The sequence below is a fragment of the Anas acuta genome, chromosome 4 (genome assembly GCF_963932015.1).
Source record: "Anas acuta chromosome 4, bAnaAcu1.1, whole genome shotgun sequence".
Lineage (NCBI taxonomy): Eukaryota > Metazoa > Chordata > Aves > Anseriformes > Anatidae > Anas > Anas acuta.
Window position 1 is genome coordinate 59,486,306 of NC_088982.1, and position 17,820 is coordinate 59,504,125.

The 17,820-nt window shown below is 36.6% G+C and overlaps 1 protein-coding gene across 5 annotated transcripts in view; it reads right to left on the reverse strand.

Moving 5' to 3' along the window:
* TUSC3 (tumor suppressor candidate 3) overlaps window positions 1–16,956 on the reverse strand; it is a 118,506-nt gene extending 101,550 nt beyond the window's left edge. For 3 of the 5 annotated variants that reach the window (XM_068681512.1, XM_068681510.1, XM_068681511.1), the window contains exon 1: window positions 16,736–16,955. In XM_068681512.1, coding sequence (XP_068537613.1) covers window positions 16,736–16,873 — 138 coding nt within the window. In that variant the 5' untranslated portion in view covers window positions 16,874–16,955. Of the gene's footprint in view, window positions 1–16,735 lie in introns of all 5 variants that reach the window. The other 2 variants (XM_068681513.1, XM_068681514.1) reach the window with 1 other exon arrangement.
* Window positions 16,957–17,820: the final 864 nt, after the last annotated feature.

Sequence of the window (17,820 nt, forward strand, 5' to 3'; positions counted from 1 at the left end):
TCAACAGCAGCCCAAGACTCAAGACAACTGTAAAACAGATCATAGCATTAACTCAACATTGTGACTTTTGAAGATTTTTTCATCTAATCACTTCAGAATCAGTTTGCTGAAATTCTCAGCCAACTCAAAACATATTTGAAATTTTAAACAGTCTAGCACACACCTTCTAACAATGTAACTTCTGAGGTTTTTCTTTTGTTTAAGAGGGGGGTGCACTGAGCATCTGCCCGAGAATTTTTGAATAACACTAACTCATGGCTATCCACCCTCCAACCATAGTTTTTAGGCCATGACTACAGTAGATTAATTCCCAAAAATATGCAAATTACAGCAACCTTCTCTAAGTTGTTTATAACACAGCTTACAGGTCAGAAGGACTTTTGCTATTGCTTACTAGTGCTCATGCGCCTGCCTTTTAACTTCTGGAGGCACAGTATATAACACAGCAGTTATCTGTACTGACACAAAACGTGAGATCTATCCCCAAGTTGAAAATAATGGAAACAAGGAAAAATACAGGCAATACAAAATTGAAAGAAAGCACACACACTTTTCTGCTCATCTTATTTCTATTCTCATAAGAGCCTGTGTAAACATAACATCCTCTTGTGAATATAAATAAACAAAAACTACTGTTATTCATTTAAATATAATACTGGAGTGTAGCAACATTTCTACCTATAGAAGAAACCTCTAAAAATCTATACCTGCTGGGGAATTAAAGAAACAAATTATTTCTGGTGTTGAATTATATCAACCTTTCGAAGAACACCGAGACAAGCTATTATTATCTTTGCATTCTAAATATGATATATAGTAACACCACTATTAATCTCAGTGTGTGAAATTATTTACAGAAAAATTAAACTCTCATAATTAGAAAACATGATGGCACTAGTCAACTGGAGATGGGTTTGAATGTTATTATACCTTCATTTTCCAAAATTCTGCTCACGGATATCTGGAAATCAGGTGAACACTGCAGCAAATCCAACAGCAAAGGTCTGCCTTAGCCTAGAACAAATGTGGTATGCCTTCCACTGATATTAGTGTATGTAAAGAAGGGGAAAAGCATTCTATGTTGACATTTATGCATACATTATAGTTGTCCATCACTAATTTTAAAATAACCACAGCTAAAATCTTACAGCTTCATGCTATACAATCTTGAAATGTGTTGTATACTCTATAACATTACGATGTATTAAGAGCATCAACAAAGGAACTGTTCCAAAAATCATGTAATGAAAAAAACCATTCTTTTATTTTGCACTAAGTGAATTCCACATGACCAAATCACAATTGTAACCCTGTAACCAAGACAACTTGAAGGTCTTGACCTCAGTATGAATGTGCCCTGATTTAAAAAAAAAAAAAAAAAAAAAAGAAGACCTAACATCTTAGATGCTATGGAACAACATAAGCTGCAACTAGATGCTTCTGTATAGTCTAACTCCTGTAGGAAATGAAATACTTCTTTCAAGTTACTTTTTCCTTCCTCTTTGCTATCAACAGCAGAATATTTATAGTCAGGAAGCCTGGATGCTATTCCTAGCTCTGAGAAATAACAGTGGGCAGAAAGGTGATGGCAAATCAGTTTGGTCACTTTGAAAGGCAGGATGAGATATTGGTACGATTTGCACAGATGATCAGCCTTCAGTCCTACATCAGCATTTCTATTTATTTTTTTAATTTGGAAAATATACAGCTTCCTACTTTCCCAAGCATCGTTTTAATTTTCTTGTTTACAACTCTGGCAACAGTCCTCTAGATTAGACAGATAGCTGGTGGGAACAAAAAAAAAAAAAACAAAAACAAAAAAAAAACACAGTATTTCCCTCCTCTTTCCTCCACATGCTTATCAGGAAGATATCAATATTTGAACTATGGCAGATATATTATCAAATTTCACTGAGCTTATCTTTGCACATGAATTCTCCATTATGGTGAAAAAAAGCTGTAATCTACTGCATATAATTGACTCCATATAAGTCACTTTGGTTAATGATTATTAAGATTATATACTATAATTCTATGTAGCCCAAAGAGATTCCAGTAAGGAGCTTAGACCATATGCAAATAATGCTATAAAACATAGTAAGCACTATGACTGGAGTCAGGTAAAAATAAAAATCCACAAACATTTTTGCATCAATAAATTTTCAAGAAAGTATGAAAGATTCTGATATTGTCAAAGATGACATTCTGCACATTATTTTTTTCCACTTCAAACAGATGAACAAGAAAAAAACATGTTAAAACTGAACAAAGCTATAACTGATATGTAAGCAAGATCTGTCTCAAAAATTTTATTTAATCATCCTGTAATTTCAGTTTTAAAACAGAACCATGCAAAAGCTTACTTCAGAAGGCAGGTGGGGAAAAGTGTAACTATAACATCTGTTTGGCTTGCTGAATAGACACAGCGAAGAGTTGTAGGTGCCATGAAGAAAAAAAGCTCAGAACTCTTTTCTCTCTTTTTCATACATGTAATCTACATTAATTTAACCCAGGTCCTTGTGTCATTAATGGAAAGCCTATAATCTTCAGAGAGATGTAAGGATTGATGACAATGTGTTCTGTCCTCTATCTTCCTCTATTAAAAGAATTCCAGTATATAACTAATGATCTACCAGCAGGTCCTTGGCATCCTGCAAACTGGTTATAGAGAAGCTCAAAATTTCCCTCTGTTTATCACTTCACATACACATTTCTTCACAATCAAGTGTTATACAGAAGCGATGCCAAAAATCACTTATTCTTTAGACTGCTGTTATAAGTAGTTCAAAGCAACTGCAATTAGAGCATGTACATGTACATTTACGAATAGAGCAGCCAACAATCTGGATGTATTCTCTTGTTCCTTACACTTCCTTGGAAGATACTTAGTAAAATGGCACAACAGAAAAGTTCTCTTATAAAAGAGTCAAAGATAATGGACGGTATTATAAGGGGTAAAAATCTTCAGGATTTCCAATCTGCTACTGTTGTAGAAATCACAGATCTCTCCAAGAGAGAAGGGAAAGTTGTATTTATTCGACCACATGCTCCCCTGAATGTACAAGTCCAAATATATGAAATTTCATGCAAGCAGTGGAAATTATAACATGCAGACTAAGTCAAAAGTTTGGATTCATGTTCAGGCTGATTCTCTGTTCCCTTCTTCTATCATGCAGAAAACATCCCCCTTTTTTTTTTCTTTTGGTAAAACCTTTCCATAAAAAGATCCCACAAGCAATTAAGACAAAGTTAGAAATAGTAGGCAGTAAAGAAAGTTTTGAAAGCATCAAAATTAATAAAGTGTAATCTCCACTTTTAAAAAAAATCAAGCAATTTGTATATTGTATCCATTATCTATGTTAATGCATATTTCAGAGTAGTATGCCTCCTAATACCTTTTTTCAAACTACTTTTGATCCTGACTAATGTTCTCATTGTGAGAAAAATCTTCATCTATCCTCATTTACATTATTTCAGTGTCATTTTATTGCTAATACTCATACATTCTTCACTATCTCTGACATTTATTCTCCATAGTTTTATTCTATTGTGTCATCCTTTTATTGGTCACTTTATTGTCAGAGCTTCTTTTCCTCATCTCTCATGAGGAAAACAATAAAAATACAACAGAGCCACTGGATTTAGCATTCTTCTCTGTGACTACTTCTTCCACATTTTCTAACAACAAAAACTTATACAAAACTTTCTCCTCTGTCAGCCATCTGGATGAAGTTCTTGCTTACCTACAATTACCCGTGCACTAACAGATCAGCACAAAGCATTCCTGGAGCAGGAGTTCTTCTCATTGTAATGCCACCTTCCCTGGTAAGTCATTCATTACAAGACAAAAAACATAGCATGGTGCTAATATTAATGAATGGGCTCTGAGGTTCAACAGAAAGCAGACAATCACCTGTGATGGATAAAGCCCTTAATCCTTTCAAGGTAAAATAATTACTTTGTAGTTCCAAATCTGTTTCTAAGGAAAAACTATGCATAGATATCATCACATAATTTAGAAGTTAAAAAAAAAAAGTGTCATTGATAAGATTAAAGCAGAAGTTTGTTGAGGAATGTCAAACCACAACTGTACAAAACGGTCATGATGCTTTAACAGAAAACATTACACTTTAAATATGTTAGGAAACAGCAGCACAAACATATGAAGTCTAAATTTTTACCTTCTGCAAAGAATTTCTAAAATTTGACTGAAATCAAATTTCTAAAGGCCTATTTATGTTAGTCTTATAAAAAGTGAGTATAGATCTAATGATCAAAACCAGCTGAAAGTCTGTTTATAAGCTCATTTTAAAAACAAATTGTATTAACTCATTGTAGGTTCAGGATTTACTATATGGACTTGAGTAAAATTGTGTTTCCTAAAGAACATTTTTACTATCAAACAGTTCATTAAATTCAAGAAAAGTTCTATTTTGACTTCCTGGGAGAAGTGCAGTCTTCAAATTACTTTGGAAAACAAAGCTGCTGTATCAGCTAATGAACTTGTAATTTCTTCTCTCAGCCAAGCGAGCACAAGTTCTGCATCAGAGCACAATGCATTCAGTGCTCAAAAAAATGATGCTATAACTGAACAACTTCAGCTAGATTTTTAAGCCACTTAAGATACATCCCAGTAAACTAGCGTATTAATACAATTGTAATTATGTTACTTGAATGTGGTGGGACAAGAAAAATGCAATTAACGATAAAAGTTGTACAAATACAAAACTGTATTTCATCTGAGTGTGCAACATATAGTTGGGACTTATGATCTCTCCAATTCGCCTCACTTGAAAAATCTTGTAAAATGAACACTAAGATACCGGCATATCATTTTTTTTATTTATTTTTTTTTAATTTAAATGAAGAAGCTGAAAGATGCTGAAGACAGAAATATTAAGTTATTACGTGGGTGGAACCATATTCTCGTCTACCAAGGATGGCAATAAAGGTTGCTAAGTCTCCAGTAAAAAATATCTAAACTGAAGGCTTCAGTTGTGATGAGTTCAGGTCTCATCGTTTTTCAGTGTAGCCCAATTACTAACGTTTTATACAACATTCTGCACTAAAAGAAACTCATCTTTTATCTCCCCTCATACCATATTATACTCATTTAAAAATAGAGTCAAATATCACCATATTTGACTAAGTCAAACACCACTGCAACTTCAAGCTATAATTTACCTCTCCTGGTATTTATAGATATAACACGGTACTTAGTTTAAGCCACACAGAAGCTGTCAACTAGAGGAACGTGACCTACAGCAACCACTGGGTGAGACCACAGCTAGCAATTCCAAGTTTGAAGAAGTTTCTCCTGGTTCTCTTGGGTACTTATATCCAAAATGTTGTCTGTTCTCCTTCTTGTCCACAGACCTGTAATATGCAAACAATCCTAGAACTTACTTCCTTCTGCCATCTCCACTGATCAAGGAAGTTAAAACTAAAAAGGTAACAGCATGGAGATGAGTGAGCGTGTGGCAGTTATCCTGAAGAACTCTCACTACTCAAAAGTAAGCTTGGTTTCTTCCACTGCCCTCTGTGTGTTCCCCAACTAAGAAGTTTGGCAGGCAGTACTTATCTCCAGATGGTGGACAAGTAAACCTACTTGAACAGATTGTATTGCAATATTTTACATTAAACAGTTATTAGATTAAATGTATAAATAGTTCTGGGAACTCGGGACATCCTTCTTCTGAATGATCATCATTCAGCTACAAAATTACCTTCCCTCTTGTTGCTCCTCTCTGGCCCAGTGACTGTTTCAACCTTTTCTGAAGCGCTGTGCCTGTGCAAGAGGACAGCTGGTCTAGATCTGTATTAGCAAGTACTGCAATGCTAAAGAATAGATTTGCAGAACAAAACAGCTGGTGTTGCAGTCCTAATAGCCACACCCTGCATGTTTTGAGAATTTTACTTCAAAATAATTCTCAGCCAGTTCCAAGGACAGAATGCCAATTAGCACTTGGAGTGCATTACCTGCACTTCTGGAACGTCTCGTGCTTCGGTTTAATTTCAGTAATAGAATCCAGTTTGCACACTCAAGAGCCCATTCCAAAATGCAAACAATGCATTGCAGGTAGAAGACAGCTGGTTCACTTCAGAGCCTGCTCATAAAATTAATAACACAGACCACCTTAAGAGGATCCAGGCGCCCAGAACAGCAGACAGCAAAGCATTTAGGGCACTTTACGTGAACCAGGATAATCGTTTGATTTCTGGGAAATGGTATCAACTGCTCTCACTATTTCAATTTCCCAGACATGCTCTAACTATAAGGCTACTAAATAAAGGGACAAGATGTCACATTCCGCTGACAAATTAAATCCTATCAGTGAATGTTACACAAGATCACAGCAAACAATGACAAGTTTAAGAATGCCAAGTTTCCGTGCACAGAATGGGCTGAAATACAAGCTACCAAATCAGACAAGGATTGTCCTCCATATGCGCAAAAGCAGAACTGCACGTGCCTTGAACTTATTTAGTTATGTTAGCAACCTGCAGAACAAATATACTGTTACACAAGAACATTTTAGATGAAAGTTTTGAATTCCAGATGCTACATTCTCCATGAAGTTTGGTTTAAGTACTTTGATCACGTATAGGACCTGGGTTTAGAGTTATAGGAAAATGAACTCATAGTTGTCAACATAAAGGCAAATGTTATTTCACATAGGCCAGGGCAAACCTCTCTATATATATTTTATTTATTTATTTTGCTATCGATATTGTCTAATCTATCCAGCTTAGACAAACCAAAAAGAAAAATGAGAAAGCCTACCACACATTTTAAGGATCAGTAATGCCCAAAACCAAAGAAGCATAAAGGAAATGAAAAGCAATGATAGAATCTGGAGCCTCTTCAGCGGATATTAATAATGTTTTATCTTAGTTTCTAAACAAATTGCCACTAAAGAAGTTAGTGCTTCCATTTAAATCACTGTCACATTCCCAGTAAGTGAACCCATCTGCTGTGGACAGCAGAGAGGCATAATTGTCTCACATTTTCATCTTGGATTAGGTTTTCTAGGACTGCCATCCTCCTTGAAATTCCAATGCAATTCCTGCCACTCACTTTCCACTAGGGTAGAAGATTTCACAGAAATCAGGCATGGAACTAAAAGATTAATGCATTTCACTGGAAGTTTTTTAAAGCTGAACCATCACGTGGTTACCAAGAGTACAAACTGCGACTAAATTGTGATGCAAAAATAACAGTTCAAACAATTTAGCAGTACCCTCCTCTATCCTCTAGCAGACTTCAGTATTTCAATATGTTTTAAGAACTCTCACTTCTGAATATGTTTGATCACTGAACCTGGCTTCTCATAAATCTCAGTATTTAAACCTGGTAAACATTATTTACTATTTGCGAAGGCAAATTACCAAATACTGTCATCTGGATTTCATGAGAACATTTGCTGCTAAACTGTAATAAAAGGACAGATCTAAGCAGCATGACCAAGATGTTTGTTTTCAATCAAAACAGTCTGATTAGATGATCAAAACTTGTCTTTTTGGAATTGCATGCATCTTACTGTGGGTTTCTTAATATGTTTACATGCAATTTTTTGGATTATCATATTTCACAGGCATTCTGCCTTAAAATCAGATCAGCTACCCATAAAAAAGCTGATCAGATCCAACACTCCAACCTGACCAGGCCATCTGTTAAGCAGGTCACATTGCAGGATAAGTTAAAAGAATCTAGGACTTGCTGAGAGAACTTGGAGGAATCTGTCTCCTAACGACATTTTACATGCCATTAACAGCAACTCCATTTAAAACATATGGCTGGTAGCTGATAAGAAGAAATCTTATCAACTTCAGTCATCCATCACCACAAAGACTGATCCACCTTCAAGTGATTTTTGCACTACACCACAGCTAGGTTCATACATAACCTGAAAACCTCTTTTCAGTGTTACAGCAACATTAGGGCTTGAAGAAAATCTAAAGCTTTTTATTTTTAATTAGGTCAGAAAAGTAGAAACTTAAGAGAAAATAAAAATTTTTAGCTCCTCATATTTTTATATTAAAAGGAAGAATTTTCAGTGCTCTCTGGGCCTCTGAACATGTCCTACACTTTTCCAAATGTTGCATTGAGCTTAACTCTGTGGTCCCATTAAGAAGATGGATAAAGCAGGTAGCATGGACATTCTCTTTTCGAAGCACCTGATCTCAGGCATAATCTGAAAAAAAAACTAACTGATACCCAGAACCATCTCACTAAAATGAGAGAAAGATTTAAAGAGATGCTTGAAAGCAAAACACATTTATTGCTGCGTGCATTTGTGCACCCTTCTAAATTCAAGAGTGTTCGGCCAAGTGAGGAGATACAGATTTAGCCTGATCTTCATTAATCTGAAAGAATTTAAGTCCCACATCTCAGAAGAAATCCCTGAAATATTTTACATATCACAATCAATACGTGCTTTCACCACTTCATACAACTTTAACAATAATTATGTCACTGCATGGAGAAAAAAAAATCACAATACTCTAACGTAATGATTTAATTCATGTGTTACTTTTTTATTGATATTATTTTTAAGGACTATGTACATAGTCCTCATCGAATAATTAGTAATTCCTTCTATCACCTCTTCCTGTAGCTGAACTCTGTACAACATAACCAGTGCTAACAATACCAAATTCTGGACAGCACTGCCTTACAGTTCTGAGTTCAATATCCAAACTCTAGAGAAGGCCAAGATTTCAGAAACCCCCTTCTGCTTAGCATTTCTTATTCCCTAGGTTAAGATTAATGATTATACAGTGTGCAGTTATTACACGCTGATGTGTCCTACTCCTCCTTTTACTAAGCTTCTCTACAACAGCCTCACTTAATTGTAGTTTGAATTTCTCTCTTTAGAGAGCGACCTAAACACGTGCCAGTACAGTTAACTTATTTCTTCACTTTATCTAGCCCAACATCTTCCAGAGTACCTAGAAAAAATTATACACTTCCTTCAGTTAAGACAGATTTCTACATGTATTCAAATACCTTTTTTAAACTCCCTTACAGAATCTGAGTCTCCAGTTATGTCTCTTACAGAAAGAGAAAGGCTCACCTAAGATATTGCAACAGGTTTAAAAGTAAAGATTTCATATTTTTAGTAATATCAGTACCCCAATGGATTTACTAATCATGGATTCAACTTAGGTTTCATTCTAGTTTACTACTAAAGACAGAGGAAGGTAATACAGAGTTGGTGCTATGAGAAGGAAAAAGAACAAAAATGTTTTAAGTAATAATTTAATTTATACCACTGGAGTCAACAACGAAGACAAAGAATCTATAATTATCAAGACAAGTTCAAGTAGCAGTGACCAAAAAATAGTTCTCATACTTAAATGAGAAAATAATCATATTCTTCAGCATAGTGAAGAAAAAACACAGTCATATAAAAGTTGTAATACTTTTATACTTATAAATGAACAGGCACTTAAAAGGACAGTGCAGTTCTGAATTAAAGGCTTAACTTTATGAATGTACCTCTGCCACTAATAAGCTCTAAGAGAGAAAATGTGTTGAAAACCTAAACGCGTAGAACCTGGTAATATGCAGTATTAAGGAAATTAGCTAGTTAATTAGCTGAACTGTCAATTATTTTGTAAGTCATGAAAACAGTATTTTTAAGTATCAAAAGATTTCACAAAACAATCAAGTTCACAAAAATTAACCTTATACTTGAGGGACTTTCACCATATTAGCCATACTCTTACTCCAGTAGCTCAAAATCTTTGAAGGGACATTTACGGTAGCTCAGGCATGAAAACATACATACCAAGACCTAGAAAAGTTGAACCAAAATGGAAAAAAGGATTCAGGACTAGAACCTGTCTTAGCTGGCCTCTGTATGGCAACTGGATGAGTAAAGTAACCAAAGGTTCTGATCTTGTAATAGTACAGCAGATAGCAATGGTGATAGGAAATTACTGAAACAAATCTCTAAACCAAAACGCACAGTAGAAAGTAGCTTTTATCCTTATGGCAGGGGATATTATAGAGTATATCCTTGAAGAACTCTACAAGCTCAAGATGTCATTCCACAAAGGCACTGCACAATTGTAGTTACCATTTGTGTTATGAATTTGATATACAAATGTTGTATGTAATACAGTCAAACTTTGCCAAGCTTCATGTCCAGTATGTATTAAATTCAGAAACAGTTGCTCTGGATTCCACAGAAAAGAGCAAGAAAAAGTAATGGAACAGCACAATTAGTATAAGAACTGCAACTGCTTAAGTAGAATATGGAGAACTGAGGATATTCTACAGTGAATTATCAGATTAAAATAAAATCTTACCGGTAAATCCTACTAGATGGGAAAACAGTTGCCCCCTAGAAAAGACAAAAGTCCTACCACTTTAGCAATCACAGAGTACTGCCATCGAGAAGCCTGCACTGCAGGGTACAAATCTTTTTCATCTCAAACCAAAACGTTGTAAATTATTTTTAAATTATTTTGTAAAACAAGCAATCCATTCAATGGAAATATAGGTTTGCTTATCTTTCTCTGAACACAAAGAACTTTCTACATTGTAATAATAGCATAGAAAATAAGTCTACCTGAAATACAGCATGGATAATTACTATAGGAATGTCTTTCAATTTATTTCATGGCAATCATTCATTATATAAATTTTTTGAGGAAAAGTAGTTATTAAATTCTACATACATATCAAATATTAAAGAAGGCACTATAATACCTATGTATATTACATGTATATCTAACAGCACTATATGAAAAGACAAACAATACTTTTTATTATGCTCGCTTTCAGATTTATTAAATCCAGAGGAAGAGGCCTAAATCATACCAGATAAAGTTTGGGGTTTTTTGTTTGTTTTGTTTTTTTGTTCTTTTTTTTTTTTTTTTTAGTTCTGATCACTAGCTTAGCCAACAAAATGTGACCTTCAATACACTTTCAGAAATGAAAATAAATCTGAAGATCCAATATAATAATATTCAAAAAAAAAAAAAAACACACCATGCTTTCCCCTCTAATTACACTGACTGATTTATCCTGAGTATCTGCTTGAGTTCTAAGTGCTAACTGTATTTTCCATGTGGCTGCACAGGATGTGCTGTATAAACGGTTATAGAACAGAATGGGGAAAAAGATCAATTAAGCCACTGATCTGTCTTATGACGGCAAAGATGCCAAATGGAGACAACTGGGCAGAAAAAAAAAGTTTCAGTAATCCAATTACAAAAACACTATCAGGCTGTTGTAAGCATCCCTTATTTCACTTATTGTATGCAATCACTAAAGACATTAAGTTTCTTTACATGCATTTGTTAAAATTAGAACTGCTAGTTAATTTCGTCCATTTTCTCCAAAACCTCAGTTAATTAGGAATAGAAATGGAAGGGATACAAAGGTTTTTGTGGCTTTAAAAGAAGTCAGCAGAAAACAAATAATTCTTGCAAATGCTCCCAGCCCCGTTCCTTTTCCTTTTAGGACAGATTCAAGAAACAACATTTAGAGTTGTATTCAAAGACATTTACATTTTCAGGTTGTATTTATTGCTTTTATTTCACTTCAAAACCAGGACAGTTACTTTAATGCTCTAAGTATTAATTGAAAAAGCTTCTTCTCTCCCTGCTGCAACAAAAGATAAAATGCCAAATTACCCAAATGGATATAGACCTTCCACTTTAAATACAGCGTTAAGATTACCTGAAGCTCAATCTATAACCTGGACTGAATTTCCCTTCAAAGATTCAACCTTTGACAGATCTTAATTTTTAATAAAGCTTTAAAAGAGGAGCCTGTGACTTGGTATAAATGTCAAACATTTTCCAGCATGCTGTTTTAAAAGCAAAAACATGCAGTGTTCCGCAGTCTGGAGACCAAACATAACGCTTTATTGATTAGAATACCAAGAAGTCTTTTATACTCAAGTTTCATGTTAAATAAAATTTCAAGAGAGAGAGATGAAACATGAGTTTTAGTTATTACTATTTTGTTTTTAAAAATAAAAGTATCAAGAGGTCAAGAATCTGTCCTTTATTCCGCGCATGCCATTGAACATGCTAAATACTTCTAATTCTTCATACATCTTTTTACTGTTGTCTTCCAACACCGACTGTTCAGTGTTGCAGTAACAGAATGCCCAAGGTAGCATCAGTATTACTTCAGAAGAAGACTTTTCTTCTAACGTTTGCTTCTTTCCTTCTCCACTGGCTCTACTACACGTTTCTCACCACTTCTTTCTTTAAATTAAACAGGCAAGCAGAATGCTGATCAGAAGAAATTAATACTACTCTGAGAACAGCATTAGGAGACAAGAGGAAGGAACTACGCATTGCCTTTCCACGTTGGAGCAATGGCAACCAAAGGCGGCAGGTTTTGCTGCATGATGGGCAGGCTCTGCAAGGGTGACTTTCACTACTTTTACAACAAAAGACAATCACAATAAGTTGGTCTAAGAAAGGGATTTTCAAACAGATGTCCTATCGTGGCTGCAATGGAAGGAACACACCAATAATCATCGAGAACCTGGAATAACAGAAATGGGCTCACTACACAAATCCAAAGGAAAACGAGAACACATGGCAGCAAGAGGATCTTGCCAATCTATCCCCACTAATTTCACACAGAACAAAGTAAGCTCAGAGCAGATTCTCTCAGGAAAGCCATCACCTTTAGAACTCATAGCCTTAAAGAAAATACGTCCCAGAAGAACTGTCAAATGCTACCTTTAGTCTCTGTCTAAATGGAGAAGACTATCAAAGAATTATCTTTATGGTCATCGTGAGGACAAGAAGTAACTGACTCAAAAATACAGAGACTAAACACAGAAGTTTTGATTAGAACTTCACCAAAAAAAAGTATTTTTATAACAGTAAGATGCTGTAATAGGCTACATAAGTTCTAGAATCACCACAACTGAAGACTTATGAGGACACATAAGGTAAGATGTTTGTCAGATGTTTGTCACAATTTGTATATACAATTGGGGAAGGGGTGAGGGAAGTAAGAAGGAAGAAGTAGGTAATCGTGCTAAGTATACATGTCTTTAAACACTTCAGAAATACTCAGGCAAAGGAAACCATTACAAAAGCTTACAGTACAGAAGAGTGATTATAACATCATTACACCTTAACAGCATCTTTTTCAGTAGACTTTAGCTTAACAAAATACTTCAACCTAAATGAAGCTGATATGCAATAAAAAGACAGCTTCCCCATGTCTGAATTAGCAGTAATGACAAACTTACCTACAGAAAAACAACTACTCCAATTGTGTATCAGTGGTTTAATTAAGCTTCTGAATCATCCATCTGAAAGCTCAAAAATAAGCATTTTGTATACAGAGTAAAGTTCATAATATTGCAAAACCAACATCCAACTTTTATGTGCTTCAGTCCAAAACAAATGTATCCATTTGGACATAAAACAGTGAATGATATTAAAGGAACATGAAATCTAAATTACCCATGCAAACTTATAATAAAAAGCGAAGTGGTATATTTCAAGTTGTAATAGTCTCATTCTGATTTTCTGATTTCTTTCAGTTTTTAATAGTTACACAAATTTTAAGTAGGTAAAAGACACATAAAGAACATAAAAGGATTGGGAAGAATATGCCTTAGTGAAAAATGCTTATATTAAAACACAATTATATTATCTCAGATACTGTGGAAACAGTTATTTTCTCAAGTTACAAATAGAGTTGCCAAAAGAAAAACCACTTCTTCAGTCACTTGCTGCTATTTCCACAATATGAAACTTTTTTTTTTTTTTTTTTTTTTTTGCTTCTCTTTACTTAAAGGTACTGCTCAGCACCAGAATTAAAATTGTAGAGCTAGTTGAATTTGTAAAGACTGCTTTTAGGTCTGAGACTGGTGAGAAAGATACGATGTTGGTCTTCATCTAAGTTCCAAGTTAAAATATTTTACCTTTGGGCATGTTAAATAGTTTCTACATATTTCTTTAGTGGCAAAAGCTGTCTTGGGTGTCCACAATACATAAGAATGAATAGACAGATTGAAGAGAAGTGAAAAGACTGTTTATAGGTTTATGGATTCATGCTGCTATTTTATAACTTCCATGACACCACAGAACTAATTATAAACTAATTCAAAACCATTCTGTCTCTCTCTCTCTTTTTTTTTTTTAAGACGAAACTCAACAGGTTTCTGTATTTATCATTCAGAATATTTTGCAGCACAGTATTTCAGCAGTTTAAGACCTAGTATTTTCCACTCTAAACACAGATATAACATAGTATTTACCAATCGATACAATGAATCTGTGACACAAAGTTATACCAGTTTTCTCTAGTTTTCCTCTATTTTCTATATCCTTGCTAGCAATAATTCCTTGAAACACATTTAATAGCTTAACTCAGTCCTCTTTTTTTCTGCAGTCATTATTTCCATCTTACACACTCAAACAATCAATCCAGACACCAATTTATACATAATTTTCTACATAGCTGACATTTTAAAAGAAAAAATAATAATAAAAATCATTGCCTTCACCAAGGTTCCTTTCTTTGCTTACGATCCAATATCAACACCTCGAGTTCTTCTCAAGTATTTTATTTTGAAGTACTTTTTCAAGCACTCAAGGTTTTCAAAAAAGTTGATTGGGAAAGACATTTCCTTTCTCTAGTCCTTAACCTCTCCTTCCATACAATCACCTCCAAGAAATGCACACACAAAGCAAGGAAGAAAAAGGAATCTGAGATGTGACATCTTTTTATCTCCCAAGATAGGCATTTTAACCCTACTACATTAACTTCTCTCTTGAAGGTTCACTTTGCAAGAATTCACTGTATGTTCAACTATTTTTCCAACTTCTACAAAAGCTTCGGCAATCTTGTCAGTCTTTGTGTGGAAAAACAGGCTCATTTTACTCACTTAACCTCCATCACCTTTGCCTTTTGCAACTACACTTACAGACAGCGTTGCAAACCAGGAACACCAACCTCCCATAGCACAAGTTTCTGTGCTCTTTCAATTTAGACAATTATCCTGACAATGTTTTGTACATGTTATTTCCAAACTGCTTACTGTGAGAAAGTTCAAGTTTTGTATTTCTCATACAGGTATACCTCCCCCTATCCCACATATATTGGGCAGTTCTCTATATGTAGTTAGCAAGGCAAGAAAAGAAGCCTGGCTTTAGCTGTAACATATATTATACAGAAACATACAAAGAGACAATATTTATTCAACTGATTAAACCCTGAAAATCACTATGTTACACTTTAAGTTTGCATTTAGGGTGAGGAAAGTGCTTACAATGTTGCAGTGGTTTCTGTAAAGATGTAGCTGTAGATACAGTATGTTTACATAACACTAGTTAAATGCTCTGTCTATACGAGCAGAAGGCTTAAACAGGACTGAAAAGTGGAGGTAAAACTATGCAGAATGCTAAGCATTAGTTCACCAATTAAATAGGTTAAAGAAGAAAGAAATCAAGCAACAAGCTTTTCAGAAGAGAAATAGCACCTTGAACAGTACTACCAAACAGTACTACCAAAACGTGTCTGTTTTAATCCTGTTACCTACTATCTCTTCAGTAAAACTGCTAAACTTTATAGAAAGCATTTGTAGATGGCCATTTTAATTTGCCATTATTTATTGCCAGGAACGGATTCCATTTAAAAAGAAATAAAAATTATTTCAACTATCTTGGTAGCACAGCTACCAAGCTCCACAGGAAATTGTCAACAAAAGTTGCAAAGCCAGTACATCACAGCATGGGAGGATCAATAGTGATAAACATCAAACATTTTATTAAAAAGAAAAAAAAAATTTTTTGAAAAAAAAAAAGTTAATTATGGCAGAAGACTGCCTACTCTTTCCAGTTGCAGAAAATTGTCCAAAACAAAACAAACAAACAAAAAAAGCAAGCGGAAAAAAAGGGAACATGTAGAGTTCAGGTGTTAATTTTCTACCTTGACACTCAAATGATTTATCTCAACTTCCAAGATTGTTATTTAACTCGGTAAGTCCACAAAGTCAGACCACTACTTTGATATTTAAATCAGGATTTTACAGACTACATTAGGGCTTTTACTTTCTTGACCTATATAGCTTAATAACCTACATCAAACCCAACATTTCTGATTGTTCTCTCTTCTGGATTATATAGTTGAAGGAGATGATTTGTTAGCAAAACTTTCCTTTTCTACCACCATGTACAAGTCTGGTTATTCTAACAGAAAATAAGGGATGCAAATAAATGAATTGAATCATAAAGCTCTACAGCACAGCAGCAGTCTGTGGTTATTCACTGGTCAGTGAAAAGTTATTTTCCCCTTGAAGTTACAGAGAAAGCGTAAGGAGATGCTACTACTGGCTGGCCTAGCGATGGGTATGCAAGAGCCTGGCCTGAAGCTAGTGCAAGACAGGATGAAGTGCAGCAGCATCAAAACCTGAGTAAGACAAACACAGAGTTGATGAAGGCCTCCTGCTGAAACCGACTGCTCCGTGCCCCCCTCACCCCCCAGGATGCCCCGAGCAGGCTGAGCCCCCGCAGCGGCACACGGACACACCCGCCGGGGCTCTCCGAGCCGGCACCTTTCCTTTCTCTTTAATTTTTCCCCCTAATTCCCTCCTGCTGCTCGCTCGCCAGCTCCTGGTGGGGCCGGGCAGGGGCCGCAGCAGCCGCCCCCCGCCCCGCAGGCAGCCTCCCCCCGGGGCTGGGGAAGGAGCGGAGCCGTGGGGGCAAAGCGGAGGGCGAAAGAAGCGACCGTTTCTACCTCCTTCTTTTTCTGTCCTCCCCCGAGCTGGCCGCAGAGGAGCAGGAGGAGGAGCAGCAGCAAGAGGAGGCAGCTCCCGGCCGGCGGGTGCGGCACCGGCACCCACAGCCGCTGCCACCGCCGGGCGCCCGGCGCCATCTTCCCCCCGCCCGCCGGCCGCTGGCCTCCAGCGGGCAGAGCACCTGCGGCACCGCTGCCCACCTCCCCGCCGCGCTCATTGGGCTCGGGGCCCGGCCAATCGCATCGCCCTCGGGGCGCGGCGGCTCCTGGGAGATGTAGTTCTTCGTCTCGCTCGCAGCGCCGCGTGCAGGGGGGAGCTCCCCGGCGCCATTTTGGTGGTGGTGGGCATTGGCGGGTGGCTGGGGGGGGATTTCGTGTCCCCTGGCTGGGCTGAAGCGAATGGGGTGGCGTTCAACGAGGTCAAGTGCTGGGTCCTGAAATTGGACAGAATAAACCCATGCAGTGCTATAGGCTTGGGACAGAGTGGCTACAACACTGTGAAGAAGAAGGGGTGATTAAGGAGGTGTTGGGGAGGCACTGGGGAGGGAAGGACAATCCCCAGACAAGGACTGTATATCTCGAAACGAGACACTGGAACTCATGATAAGGAAGTGGCAGACGGACAGAGAAACAAATGTAAGGACTATAAATCTCAAAACTGGCCATTGGAATTCATTATAAAGATAAAACAAACGGAAGAATTAGCAACAACCAGCTCTTGCAATTAAGAAACATGCCAGCTCAGCAGATTCCTGACCAAAGGTGAAAAGTACACTGTGAGGAAGACTCGGGGTCTTCCTCCCAAAGACCCCTGCCCACAATTCTTGGGAGGCTCTACACAGGCGCAAGGTGCCAAAAGGCTAATTAGCATGAGAAGCGAGGGAAGACAGGGATAGGTGATGAATATGTATAGACACTTGTAGAATATTGATAGATTGATTGTATAAATTCAAGACTGCTTTCCGCTTTGGGTATGCACGATAGATGGAGAGATCCCCCGTGCATCCAGTGCTGCAATAAAGAATATACCACTTAAAGGAATTTCGGCTTTGATCTTTGAATCAGGGGACCTGGGAGTGTTGATC